Below are 14,274 nucleotides of genomic sequence, written 5' to 3' on the forward strand. Positions count from 1 at the left end.
TCTCACAAAATAAGGTCAATATGACATTTCAACTAGCTACTCCACATTCATCACAAGGTTAATATAAAACATAAACTTAACATTTTATAACAACTTTAACCAAGCTTGCAAATTCAACAAGAACTTTAAGTTCAACAACTTCAAAACCCAATACACATGCCATAAAATCGAAATAATGAATTAACATACTATCGAAACAAAAGCTAAATAGTGTAACCTTCAAAGTTAATCCGTCCAACCAGTTTCACAAAATGTTAACTACAAAAAAATAAAAAAATAAAAACAGAGTAAGCTTAAGTAGTTTAGTAAGTCCATAGATGAAATTCAAATCACTTACCTCAATTAAACAATTTGAAAACTAAATAACTTAGATTAATTAAACGACAATCATTTACGAGAATATATAGAATTAGTATTGAAAATGATTAATCATATGCTTCACGTTCCATAATGATTCAATCCAAGCCAATTCATATATGTGTATATATATCTACTTTTCATCACATTAATACCATAATGAAACATATTTACATGATCATTCTTGATACAAATATTCAAATGATTATGCATCATCATTTTAACATTAGGACATATTTTTATAGCCCGATGAACTATAGTAACATGACTTGGATACTCGAGTTTCCCAAAACACACCAGAGAGCATCGAAATGCTAATAGAGGCACAGAAGTACAATCCCGTACAAGCACGTGTTCTAACCCTATTGGCATGCCAATCGTATCCTAATTGTTTACTACATTCAAGTAAACATTTAAATGAATTCATTACATTAACAAATCAGAGGCACTTCCACATAAGTAATTCCATATTCTGTAATAATTTACATTAATTTAGAAATCATACCATTCATAGTTCTTAATGCAAAACATTTACAATCTCAAAATTTTTAAGATTTTACAGCAAGTAACAAGTACAAAAATATATTTATTAATACACTATGAACTTACAAAAATATGGTAGCTATCAACACACGACGACTACTCGATGACTTTTCATTTCTCGCGCTTATCAACCAACTGATCCATTTCTTGATCTATATGTAATAATTTTATTCAATTAACCAATACAATATCATAAAATATTTAAATTTACATTTTTGACCCTGTAACAATATTTTATACTTTTACCCTAAACTTTTACATTTTATACGATTCAGTCCCTAAAATCGAAACTATTTAAAATTTCACATTTAACCCCTAATATTCAAAACTGAACAAATCAGCACCCCTATATAGCCTTTAAACATTCGAAAATTTCAATTTAATATGCTAGATTTTTACAAAATTTCATATTAGTCCATAGGTTTAAAACTATCAAAATTCCTATTTAACAATCAAGATTACAAATTCATCATTTAATCTCAAGAACACCTAGAATTCATCAATGGCAAGTTTCAAAGCCTTTAACAGTTTTACGAAATAGTCCTTGAGTTAACTAGATTAAGCTATAATGATCTCAAAAATATAAAATTTATAAGAAATGTATAGAAAAACCACTTACATGCATGAATTTTGTGATAGCCAAACCTTAAAGCTCTTTAATGGTTTTCTCTCACTATAATTTTGGTGGAAAAAATCTAAGGAAGAATAACTTGTTTTATTTTTATTTTGTTTATGTTTTAGTAATCTAATTACTATTTTACCCTTAATAATATCATCACAAGAAACTAATTATTAACCTTTAACCATCCACATAAATTTATTATGGTATAAATACCATATAAGTCATCCCATTTTACTAATTAAACCATTTATTTAATAAATTTCAATAGTGATTAAGTTTTACGATTTTTACGATTTAATCCTTTTCCTTAATTAACTAATCAAACATTAAAATTCTGAATCGAACATTCACATACCAAAATAACAACTTCATAAATATTTTATGGGCTTAGATTATAGAAACGAAGTCTCGATACCTCATTTTCTACAACCACTTGACTTTAAAAGCAACTTATTTTGATCTTAACTATTTATTCAACTAGCAAAAATTTATCAAATCAAAATTCAATATAAACTATATTTGACTCGTATAAAATAAATAACAATAAAATACGAAATCAGTGTCAAAATTGTGGTCCCGAAACCATTGTTTCCGACTCCACTGAAAATGGGTTGTTACATTGTAGGACTTTTGGAAGATGGTATTTATACCCTCTAATTTGCTTCCAACCGTTGGGGTTGTCGTGGAAGTTAATAGAGCCGTTGGGGATGAAAATACCAGATCATTAAATTCACCTGCAACAACAAGTATCGATACTTGCTAACAAGGTATCGATAATTTTTACATTTAATGCAAAGTTTAGTGACCATTGTAGCTAAAGATATTGACACCAATGAGCTTTTATCTATACCATATGAAAAGTATCGATGCTGGATCGATACTTAGCTGAATTGCTTGAAAACAAGATGTCGATTTGATATCGATTTTAGAATGAGGATCGATATTTTTAAAACTATTGATACTTACTGACTTGTTTTAAAACAATTTTAACTTGGTTGAAAATGCTTAACTCAATTGAAACAATTTAACCTTGATTTTATCATTTTGTCAATTTTGTTCAACTTTAACTTTTATTCAAAAACATTTTAATTTATTATATCAAAACATATTATCAAATAAAGCTAGTTTAACTAATAATAATAAAATCAAGATAGTTATGTATTTTTTATTTTGAAAATTTACACACCTTAAAATATTATCTACTTTCTAATGGCTTCTCACTTCGGGATAAACTACTCATGTCTCTTGAGCAAAAAAAAAACCCATATATATAATTACAAGAGTTAATTGCACTATATATATCCAAATTATGACCTCATTCTAAATTAGTCCTTAAACTTTAAAAAAATATAATTACATTTCTAAACTATAAATGTTCTATCAATAAGGTTCTTTCGTTATTAAAATTGTTAATTTAACCACTAAATTAGATATAATATCTCAAGTGCCATAATTTAAAATGAAACAGTTGAGACCTTGATTAAGGATTTTGATAGTTCTAATCGAGTTGGGGGGCACTAGTATGGCTTTAGGGGTAATGGTTATAGTACTAAGGTGGAGGATATTGGTAGTACTGTTGATAGGAGTTGAATTGTGCATGTTGACATTCTTGGGTGACTTGTGTGGTGCTTGTTTGGGCTGGCCACGACTAGTATTTTTTTGGAGGTGTTCGATGATCGACACGAAGGTTATGCTTAGTGGTTAGACGAACATTGGTATTTAAAATATCAAAATCAATTAAATAAATCGTTTGAAAATTTTAATCTCTTGATAATGTCAACAGATTTGTTACTATGATATTAAAATTAATTAAAATAATTAGTTTAATCTCCTTTTGAAATTTAAATTTGTATTTTATGTTTTTAAATTATCCTTAATGAAATCAACTTAAATAACTCATCTTTAATAATTGCATATAAAACCAAATTTCTTTAGATTATATTATTTTAAATAGTTTATGCTAAGCTAAAAGCAAAAAAAAAAAAAAAACCTTTTCAATTAAATAATTTTATCTTCTAAGCCAAACAAAACACATATTTTTTTCATCAATTATTTACCTAAATGAAGAACAAACAATTAATTTAATTAATTGCAGGATTTTTTGCTTTTGGCTTAGCATTGAAGATTCAAGATCATATAATCAAAAGAAATTTAAGTTTCATAGACAATTATTAAATATGACTTATTTAAGTTGATTTCTTAATAAAATTTTAAATGTTAGGAGATTAAATTAATTATTTCAATATTAAAATAACAAACTATCACAATTTATTTATTTGATTTTGATGTTTTGAAATTTAAATTTTAATATTAAAAGAAATTAAAATTTTCGGTAATGGTATAAATAACAATTTGATAATTTTTACACATCATCTTAGTTTCTATAGCTTTTTGCTTTAATCTTTTAAATTTTTTTATCTAGATCAATATTTAAAAAATAATTTCTTTTAATGTGAAAATGATTTGACGTGTACCTCCACTGTGATCAAGAATTTAACATTTGAGTAACTAAAATGAAAGTCTTCTCTAACGGTAGTGATGGAATTGTAAATATATTTTTGAGTGACCAAAATGAAAACACCCTAAAAATTAGATGACCAATTAAGTAGTTTAACCTTAAAAATTATTTTTAGGAAATAACGTTTCTTTTCTAACATGTTTTAAATAAAAATTTCTAAAAATAAAAGAAGGAAAACGAAAACGTTGTACAATAAGAGAAAAAATTGAAATAGAAGGACATTTAAAAAGAAAAATAAGAGATCAACTTAATTTCTCATTTTTCTCGTAAGCCTTCCAAAAAAAGAAAATCTAAATTCTGTTCTTCTATGGTCAATCAATAAAGGAATTTAAGACGACGAGTCCTTTTTCTTCTTTTTGCTTTTTAGTAATTTTATCTGGTTGGAATCGGAGGTGGAGGAGGAGGAAGAGGGGATGATTTTACCTTTCTTTTTGCTTAATTTTAGGGAATTTAGGTTTTGAGATCCCGGGGGTGGATTAATTTTAACTTTATTAACTGTTTTAATTATGGGATTAAGAAGCAATAGTGTGGATGATGTAGTGGTGGAAGACGGTGACGGAGGTGATGGTGGCGGTAATGTTGATTGCAGAAATGGAGGGAAGTCTTTCGGCTCTGTTTCATGCTCGATTTGCCTCGAAACGGTTACTGATAATGGAGATCGATCGTGGGCTAATCTTCAATGTGGTCATCAATTTCATTTGGGTGAGTCAAAATTCTCAAGATTTTGCAGCTGATTTTGTCAAGAAATATTTTCCTAAAAAAAAAAAGGGATTGAAGATCTGGGCTCAATTTTGCTCAGTTAATTTCACGGACGCCTTTAATTGATCATGTATATGAGAAATTTTGAACTTTTTCTTTTTAATTTTTCAATTTTTGCTATTCTTTTAGCTGGATATGATAGTTTAGCTTCATAGAAAAACCATAACTAGTTGAATGAGACGCAATCTAATGGATTTTAGATGTTCCAATAAATTGTTCATTTTTGTGGGTCTATTGCTTTGGCTGATTGGATGATCAGAGTGAGTGTTGTATTGCAATCAGTTTCCCCAGATTATTAGTGTCGAAGGGTATCAAGTTAGAAGAAAAAAATTTATGTCTTTAGTTTCACTGATTTTATCGATATATTTTGATGAACAACAGCCTGAGGGGGGTAATTTGATGGACACTAGTCGAATTTGAAGGATTTTAGAGTATTCTGTATGTTACATTTGTTGTTTTTGGCAGACTGTGTAAGAAAATAATTGTTTAAAATCCTTTTTTAAGGTTCTAATTTATATTTATATGTTTTTTAATCATTATTTTCAGATTGCATTGGTTCAGCATTCAATATAAAGGGTGCAATGCAATGCCCTAACTGTAGAAAAATTGAAAAAGGTCAATGGCTTTATGCCAATGGTTGCCGTTCAAACCCAGAATTTAGTGTGGATGATTTGACACATGATGACGACATTTATGATCTAAGTTTCTCTGAAATGGTAATGGAGCAACATTGCTATGCAAATTCTTTTCATATAATTTCTGGCTTCATGCCATACCTAAATGACTTTTTATTGCCTTACTTACGGTTCCACCATCCTTTTTATTGATTTATTGAGTGATATGTGTTTTTTTGAACTCTTAGTTAATAAACCAAAGTTCTTTCACTGATTTAAACTAATCTTCATCATCTAGGTATGTTTTAAGTACAATAATTTCTGCCCAAAGTTCTTTGCAAACCTATACAATCATGTCTCCATGTTAGTGTTTGTTGTTTGCTTTCTTTATTTGTGTACACTTTAGGCTGACAGATGAGTTGAGTTGAAATCCATTTGCTGCTTACTTATTTTGGCTCTTTCTTTGTAGTCATTTGGAGTTCATTGGTGTCCATTTGGAAGCTTAGCACAACTTCCTTCATCATTCGAGTAAGCATTTTCTCATATATTAAAGGTTGAATCGGAGTAGTTTTCTGCTTCAATTTCTATGCTGAGAAGTGATGATCAGTTGTCTGTTCTTCACATCAAATGTTTGCCACCTTGTGCTTTTTGTTTTTTAAGGGTTAATCTTTGCTATAAAGAGAGAGAGAGAGAGAGAGAGAGAGAGAGTTTGGTGGAAATTTTGGGAGAGAGTTGGCATCTTCTTAGTTAGAAACTGATTTAGAAGTTGAGAAAAGGTTCATCCTCTGCTTATTATTTGCGGTAACAAGGCTCTGGAATTTAAGTGAGTCCGAGACAAATGGACCTAATTTTAACAGCTGGAACAGTAACAATGAAATGGCGCCCTCTTTGGTAAGATTTATATGAATAAATGCCCAAACCTAAATATGTTAGTGCTATGGGCGCATGTACAATTCTCCTTTCATTTCTTTACACATCATTACATTTTTGTTTGCTTAGTTTTGCTTGCCGTGGTCAAGTTCCAACTGTTATCTTTTCTTAATGTGTCATTTTCTTCTGTTATTTTTCAGGCAGGGAGAGTTTTCGTCTACAACATGTAAGATATTTCCTTGTTTTGTTAAGTAATGCTTGTTATTGTGGGTTTTATCAGTGAAGGTGTCTGGCCTAATATGCTGATATGAGTTATATTGGAATGCAGATCATGAGTTACTTGGACAACATGCTATCTTTGCTGAACATTCTTCTTCTGCTACTCATCCATGCCAATATATAGCTTACTTTGGGCCAACGATTCATCCCTCTTCCTCAAATTCCAGTGGAAGTGTTTCAGATAGTTCTAGCTTCAACGGTCACTGGAATGGTCCATCTGTGCCTAGTGAGATACCTCCATCTTACGCTTTTCCTGCAATGAATCTCCATTATCAAGGTTGGGAGCACCATTCCCCTCCATTCTCTACATCTAACCGTCGAATTGGTGGTTCCAGTCAACCTTCAATTCCACCTGTCAGTCAAAGGTCTGCCAGGAACATGCCAAGTCTGGGAACTTTTATGCATCCATTTGTTGCTAGCCACAGGTATAGCCCAAAGTAATGGAATTTTTTCATTTGATTGAGTTTTCACTGCTTTTCGTTTATTCTTTTATGGAAGATGCAAAATCCATCATGTTCTCTTTCCTCACAGTCCTCACGGGAACTCCCAAAAAGGCTTAAATAAGACATTGAGAAAACATAGAGCTTGATTTTTTGGAATGTTTCTTCGTTTGTTAGACAAAAATATCATTCCAAAATATAGAAACATTTAGTTAGAGGGTTACATTTTCTACGGTATAGACATCAAACAGAATGGTTTTGTTATTTCTCTGCTGATAATTTCAAATGCTGCATTTCCACAGTTCTGGTACTAGAACAGCAAGTGCAGTTGCTTCCTCATTTATCCCTCCTTACCCTGGTAGCAATGCCCGGGCTCGTGATAGAGTTCAAGCTCTCCAGGCATACTATCAACACCACCACCCTAGCACCTTGCCAGCATTACGGACACCCATTGTTTCTGGCTCCCGAAGGCTGGGCAGCCATAGAAGTCATGGTCATGGACATGGTCATGTTGGACCAGTGGCCTCTTCATCTGACCATATGGGTGGCTTCTATTTCATTCCATCAGGTACTTCAGGTGGCCGGAACTTTCAAGAGCCCGAAAACCCTATGTCATCTCAGTTCCATGCTTGGGAAAGAGGCCATTTATCATCATTTTCACTAAGCCAGGTTGAGAGAGATCCAGGTTGGGGTGCATTCCATGAGGCTGCCACCAGTGGTTCAGATCCCGGATGCAGTTTCCGCCAGAGGCTTGGATCTGAGAGGCCACCTTCACAAAGTTCATAGTGTTTTACTCCTTTATTCCCCCTCCTGGGTGAGGCAAACTATATCTACTATGAATGAAACCATAATGTTATGTACGCTTGAGAGACAGATGAAAGAATGCTCAAACCTGTGGATCCTGGCTGGCTGAAAAACTGTGTTAAAAGTGGCCCGAAAACGATCTTTATGATAGCCTTGGCGGTGTGCTTCACTCGGTCTCTACTTCCTTTGGCTTTGAGGATATAAAATAATTAAAAGAAAAAAGAATAACGTTTGATGGAAAAGATGGAATTTAAGCTTTGAATGGGTGTAAGTTATTTTACCATTGAGTTCCAAAATAAACTAGTTTTCCAAGCCAAACCAAAAGTACAAACAAACAGCTTGCTGAGTTAAATCAGAAAGCTAAAATTTCTAATGAATGTTAAATTTAGATGGATATATTCATAATTTAAGTTTAATGTATTCCATAAAATATAAATGAAAATATCTAAAATAAAATCCGTAATTTTTACAATATTGGAATTAGAGGCTGTAAAATTGGTGGATCCAGAGAATGGGTCCCAACCATTATGTTATAACAACAAAGAAGTGGTTCCTAGTTTAATGTCATCATAGTTGGCATCCAAATATTAAACTACTACTCTTATGCTCAAGAGCTAGTCTTTGTAATCTCCATCTCCATCTCATCATTCAGATTTCTCCTGTCAAACCACACACAAGCTCATCACAACCAAGCAAGAGCGATGAGAATTATTAAGAGAAACCGAAAGGCAAGTAACATACAGATGGTGAATGAGAACGAGTTACACTTCGGCTCCTACTTGGACTGCGTTTTCGTGGGCAAGGCTGTGTATCCAAGCAAAGCATAAAGATTTCAACACAAGATAAACTATTGCAAATGCTCCCTCGCAAAACAAAAGACAAGTAAGAATCAACTTACAGATGGAGTGATTGATCTTGATTTCGATCGAGATCTGCAAAAAGTTCCACAAACAATGATTTCAATATCCAGAAATTCCTCTACTACCTTTTTTTGGTCCCAAGGCCTCATCATCACTTCCATATTACGAATATATCACCCATCTTAACCAGAGCAACCAGCGGAAGGAGAATTATTACTTTAATGATCTCACTGTTCAGTAAAATATCTTTTCCTTTACAAGCTTATTATGATAGCTAAAGATCAAACCACAATGAATAGGGGCACAGATACGCATATCCTCAAATTCAAAGAGTGGCACAGTAGAGACCCTGATGGTCAAGCATTGAGTGGCAAAAGTAAAAGCACTTAAATCATAGTCATCCCCTTTACAATCGCTACTCATCCTAACATGCTGATCCAGTTTAGCTCTCTTTGCGCTCCATACATCACATATCAGAAATTTTAGACCTTTAATGGTTTTCCCGGAGGTGCTCTACAACAACAATAAATTTACCTCAACCAAAAAATAAATGAGTTGCAGGCATTTGAGCACCACATCCCATCAAGTTCCTAACATCCAATCCCCGGATTGCCGCAAAGAGCGAGATCTAGCAAGGAAACAAGGGAACCCTTATGAAAAAGGTATGATAACTGGCGAACCAAGTAAGCCTTTTACTGTATTACCCTCTCCAGTTTGGAAAAAAAATGTATTTTTTACTGTAATTTGCAGGCTGGTAAAGAATAAGGGTTCGTATTACAAAATAGTACAACGTAAGTTCTATACTGTGGAAAATTAATTACTTTGGTCTCGCATTAAACAAAAATAGTTTGAAGAACTCTGTTTTTTTTATGGGTGTCTAAAATTCCAAGGCACAAGTTGATACCGAGAAGAATGTGATTAAAAAATATAAGACTCCATAATCCAATTATTTTGATAGAAGAAGATCCAAATATTTGATTAAACAAAGAAAGGTGGAATTTGGGAAACTACGTGAAAAATAAATGAAAAAAGAGTAGACAAGAAAATATTACAAATGGACTAGTCTGAAACTGTGGCTCACCATAAAAAAACCAAGGAATGGATTACAATAGGAAGCTGAATCACCCCTTTAGGACACTTAAATGATTTTAAAAGCAGCACCACAAAATCTGATGAGGGAGCAACCATCCAGAACCATTCTACAAACACACTTAGGTACTTGTAAGGAAACTTTTGCTTCAGCTAGAGCTTGACAAACAGTGTGATACTTGTAAAAACTAGTAGAACAGTGTTAAGCACTTCTATCTCTAAAATATAACTAAAGTTCACACCTTTTTTTGCCAAGCCAAAAGCTGACATCCAACCAAACTACCAAGTAAACGGTAAAAGGTTTCACATCACACAAAGACCATGAAAAATGCATGTCAAGACTCTTCAATAAAAGGAACACAATATCAATCAAGTATTTTAATCGAGGTAAAAAAGACAGAAAAAGAAATGAGCAGCAGCATTAAATCCCACCACGGATGTTATTTCGCTTCTAGAAGAACAGAAAGACTTGGGTATTAAGTTTATACAAAATGAGAATATTGAAAACGAAAATGTCACCAAGTTCACTTATAAAGTCTACAAATGGAGACTTGCGGTAAAATAAAAGCATCAACAACATAAAAAGGAAGACGTAAAAAATTAAACTTATGCCATACCTTGAATAGGAGCGGGCAGGTGACACTGAACGGGAACGAGGTGAGACGGACCTTGATACAGATAGAGACCGACGTAAGTATTTGGCCCTTGGAGACTTGCTGTAGAATAGGTTAAATTAAGGGTAACTTCAATGGGATGAAATGTAAATATTCTAGCAGATATTTTCATGAAGGGAGACTCACCTCCTGCTCCTGCTCCTGCTCCTATAACTATAACTGCGACTAGGGCTTCGACTATATGGGCTACGACTAGGACTTCTAGAGTAGCTGCGCCTAGAATCATATCTTGAATCATACTCCTTCACCTAAAAAAAAATAGACAGTTAGATACACCATCAAGTAATGTCGCAGAAGCATAGATCTAAGACTTAAAATGCATCTAAACATACCCGTATGTAAGCCCGGCTAAATGCATTTCGAAACTCAGAGTCATCAAGCTTCCTTATCTGCCAAGTCAAGATAGTTAATTAGAGGAAGTATAGCCGTTTAAGTTAAAGTATACACAAATACCAACTCCATGTAAACAAGTTAAAACTTAGAAAGTCCACAAGGTTAAAGAACAGTGGCTTACAGCATATTTCATATCATCATAGTTCGTGTAATCTACAATCCCTGTCATGCCTGTAAAGAAAACGCAATAACATTAATATAAAAGTCAAATAATTTTTTCCTCAAGATAACTGTCAAATAAATGTAAACAAGAAGCAAATCATGTGCAGGAGCAAACTTGCAATGCATCATGTTGATAAGCAATACATAAATCCCAGAGGAATCTAAGCGATTTCATCCTATAGTTATGGAATGAAGTCCTTATGCGTTAAGGAGCATGACAAGGATTCTAACCTCCACGATCACGAAACACTTGAGAGAAACAGACATCCCCAGCTTTTCGCATGTGATCCTGGTCATAAAACAAAAAATCATTTAAAACGGAAAACACACTTTTATGCATTTCAAAAACCTTGATGCATAGACCATGTTACAACTTCAACTAATTTAATAATTAGTATTTTATCATCGTTTTCCATATACACACACATATGTAGATCAAAGCCATGCGAAAAGGCAACAATCAAGGAAAAATTACAAGCACAGAAAAGGAATTGAGTAGTAAAGAACAAGCAATAGCTATAACACTCACCTTTAGGTCTTGCCATGAAGCAGAAGAAGGTAAACCAGTCACCAAAACTGCATATAAAGGGATTATGAGGTTAACTGAACACAGAAACAGTTTGCCAAACTACAAAGATGATCTGGAAAACTATACATACCACGATAGTCAGAGCGCCTGGAAGGCCCACGGCTACTGCTACCACTGTAACTACTATAACGATCCACAGATGAAGGTCTTCGCCCACCATGAGCAAGTTCAACCTAAAAATAAAGAATCATAACCATTGTCAGGCAGGTAGAAAGCTTTAAACTAATATATATGAACTAAACAAGATTAGCTACAAACCCTTAGACGATTCCCATCAAAGTTATAACCATCTCGACCACGAATTGCATCTTCAGCATCACGAGGATCCTCAAACTGCAATATGCAATTGTTAGATTACTGAAACCTAAAAACTGATTTCCTATTATTCTTTGCCTCAAATCACAAAATATTAAAACTCACCTCAACAAATGCATAACCAGGGGGCCTTGGTGGGATCTTCAAGTCAATATCAACAATGGGTCCATACTGCAATATAAAAACACAAAATACTAAGCAAGCGGCAAACCTCCAAAACAAGATAAAGCAATGCGTTAAACAGTAATTTGGAAACCCAAAATTGATTAATCCAACAAAATTATTTCTCCCTCTTTTTTCTTTTTTTCTTCACACAGCTAGTTATGCCATATCTCCACTACCCAAAGTTAAAACTTTAAAAATAGGTCACAGTAGAGTAACTTTTGAAACTATTTAGTAAAATACTGCAAGAATGAACATAGATGATGATTTAAGAATAACAAGGGAAACGAAAACCTTGTAAAATAAATCTTCAACTTCTCTCATACGAGTATCCCCAGGCAGATTGCCCACATAGAGCGTGCGGCTTGAGCGGCCCATTTTTCCCTGAAACAATACCCAATCTTAACCAAGTAACAAAAAAATGGCGGTTTCAGTGATAAACAGGTTCATCCAAGACATAGGAAAATTTCGAAGAAAATTGGAAGAACAGGGGATACCTATAAAAAGGGGGCTGGAGAAGAGGGAAGGTTGGGTTGTAGGGGATTTAGATGATAGATAATTCTGGAAGGTTAGAGAAGAAGGGCTTCGTGGGTGGCTTTGAAACGATGAAAATTAAAGAGGCTTGTCACGTGTTCGTGTCTGTTTTCTTTCTTTTTTGAAATTTCCAGTTGAAGCTGCTTTACGGTTTTACCCCCTCCTTCCTGAAAGTGTCAGACGTGTTTTTGAGCCTGTTGTGGTTATTTTGCTACGGAAATTTGGTTTGTAAGTTTAATTAATGTATTAAAATGGATCATTTTCTTCTAAAATCACTTTTGTATTAGATTTTTTAGTGGCTTATATCAAATTTGAAGAAGTAAAAAGTTTGTAGACAATATTCTCGGAAGTTTAGAAATAAGGATATCTTCAAGAAAATGGATGGTTGCTTCATGGAAGCTTTTGAGTTATCGACATATTTATTTATTGCCTAAGGTTTTTATGAGCAGCAGTTGTGGTCTGGAGAAAGATTGTTTATTCAAGGAATACATCAAGGAATGCAAGGATCAAGATAGGCTGCTAATGGAGTGACTGTTAAGCTATAGAGAAGAATGACTCAGAATTATTTCATTATGAACAACTTGATCTTTGTACACTGACTTCTCATGTCTTTATACACCAACGTATGCTAACTACCTGCTTAACTGTTAACAAAATGAATAACAGTTTTAATAACCACTAACAACTTTATTAACTACTCTAACATTCCCCTGGTTTGTTTGACTTTTGAATACCAAGTTCATCGAAAGAAACAACAAGTAGAGCACGTCGAAACCATGCAAAGTTCTTCGGTGTAATGGGTTTTGTGAGACCATCAGCAACCTGCTGATTAGATGGAACAAAATTAACTTGAAGCAAACCATCAAGAATTTTCTCACGCACAAAGTGATGATCAATCTTAACATGCTTCATCCTGGCATGATGTGTGGGATTTTCTACCACTGACACTGCAGAAGAATTATCGCACCAAATGACTAGTGTTTTGAGCACTGATATGCCTACTTCATCCAGCAATTGTTTGATCCACAACAATTTAGACACACAGTTGGCTAGGCTGCGATATTCCGCTTCAGCAGAGGATCGTGACACTACTGACTGCTTCTTTGAACACCAAGCAACCGGATTTGGCCCTATGTACACAACATAACCAGACGTAAAGCGATGATCGTCAACCAATAAGGCCCAGTCTGCATCTGAATAACACACCAGGTCTGATGAACCCTTTGAAAATTACAGTCCATAATCCAATGTGCCAGCCAAATACCACAACACACGTTTGACAGCTCTCCAATGAGTATCACTTGGAGAAGTCATAAAATGACTGAGCTTATTGATACAAAATCAAAGATCAGGTCGTGTAATGCATACATATTGAAGCATACCTACAACGTATCGATACAAGTGAATGTCAGAGAATGGAGAACTGTTGTTTGAAGCAGCTAACTTGGGCGTACTCACCATAGGTGTGGGTGTAGATGCTGCCCCAAGCATACCAGTTTTGTGAAGTAATTCCATGATATACTTCTTCAAACTAAGCATCAGCCCTTGAGTTGTCCGTTTCACATCAACTCCTAAGAAGACACTGAGATCTCCCATATCCTTGAGTGCAAACTTATTGTGAAGCTGGCGAACTACCTCACCTATGTCATGATCGGAGCTGCCAGTGAGCACAATATCGTCTACATAAACC

General features: G+C 33.9%; 2 protein-coding genes across 6 annotated transcripts; one reads left to right on the plus strand and one right to left on the minus strand.

Annotated features, from left to right (window-relative positions):
* Positions 1-4,249: 4,249 nt before the first annotated feature.
* On the plus strand, positions 4,250-7,975 carry LOC105782674 (E3 ubiquitin-protein ligase RFI2). The gene is made up of 6 exons (XM_012607569.2): positions 4,250-4,742; positions 5,346-5,515; positions 5,883-5,941; positions 6,484-6,509; positions 6,612-6,987; positions 7,305-7,975. The coding sequence occupies exons 1-6, from the start codon at positions 4,547-4,549 to the stop codon at positions 7,786-7,788; spliced, it is 1,311 nt and encodes a 436-aa protein (XP_012463023.1). The 5' UTR covers positions 4,250-4,546; the 3' UTR covers positions 7,789-7,975.
* A 227-nt stretch (positions 7,976-8,202) lies between these two features.
* Positions 8,203-12,710, minus strand: LOC105782675 (serine/arginine-rich splicing factor SR30). Of its 5 annotated transcripts, XR_008192522.1 has the most exons (15): positions 12,345-12,705; positions 11,994-12,059; positions 11,832-11,906; positions 11,644-11,746; positions 11,514-11,560; positions 11,216-11,273; positions 10,944-10,993; positions 10,762-10,818; positions 10,556-10,677; positions 10,373-10,471; positions 9,748-9,865; positions 9,201-9,294; positions 8,705-8,738; positions 8,548-8,610; positions 8,203-8,465 (listed from the first exon to the last, which is right to left on the minus strand). XR_008192522.1 is itself a non-coding variant. In XM_012607570.2 (14 exons), the coding sequence occupies exons 2-14, from the start codon at positions 12,426-12,428 to the stop codon at positions 8,451-8,453; spliced, it is 873 nt and encodes a 290-aa protein (XP_012463024.1). In that variant the 5' UTR covers positions 12,429-12,434; positions 12,548-12,710; the 3' UTR covers positions 8,203-8,450. The 5 variants fall into 5 exon arrangements, 2 of the variants coding, with proteins under 2 accessions (XP_012463024.1, XP_052482003.1); XR_001129883.2 differs by lacking the exon at positions 9,748-9,865 and having other exon boundaries at positions 12,345-12,699; XM_012607570.2 differs by lacking the exons at positions 9,201-9,294; positions 9,748-9,865 and having other exon boundaries at positions 12,345-12,434; positions 12,548-12,710.
* Between the last annotated feature and the right edge of the window lie 1,564 nt (positions 12,711-14,274).

Source organism: Gossypium raimondii, chromosome 13 (assembly GCF_025698545.1).
Source record: "Gossypium raimondii isolate GPD5lz chromosome 13, ASM2569854v1, whole genome shotgun sequence".
NCBI lineage: Eukaryota > Viridiplantae > Streptophyta > Magnoliopsida > Malvales > Malvaceae > Gossypium > Gossypium raimondii.

What these genes read in the sequence shown, in the direction of transcription:
- LOC105782674 (XM_012607569.2), top strand. Translation starts at nt 4,547, where the DNA reads ATGGGATTAAGAAGCAATAGTGTGGATGATGTAGTGGTGGAAGACGGT. An exon ending in TGGTCATCAATTTCATTTGG is followed by an intron (nt 4,743 to 5,345) that starts GTGAGTCAAAAT and finishes CATTATTTTCAG; the next exon opens with ATTGCATTGGTTCAGCATTC. An exon ending in ATCTAAGTTTCTCTGAAATG is followed by an intron (nt 5,516 to 5,882) that starts GTAATGGAGCAA and finishes CTTTCTTTGTAG; the next exon opens with TCATTTGGAGTTCATTGGTG.
- LOC105782675 (XM_012607570.2), bottom strand. Translation starts at nt 12,428, where the DNA reads ATGGGCCGCTCAAGCCGCACGCTCTATGTGGGCAATCTGCCTGGGGAT. An exon ending in CTTCATGGCAAGACCTAAAG is followed by an intron (nt 11,274 to 11,513) that starts GTGAGTGTTATA and finishes TTTTATGACCAG; the next exon opens with GATCACATGCGAAAAGCTGG. An exon ending in AGTGTTTCGTGATCGTGGAG is followed by an intron (nt 10,994 to 11,215) that starts GTTAGAATCCTT and finishes TTTTCTTTACAG; the next exon opens with GCATGACAGGGATTGTAGAT.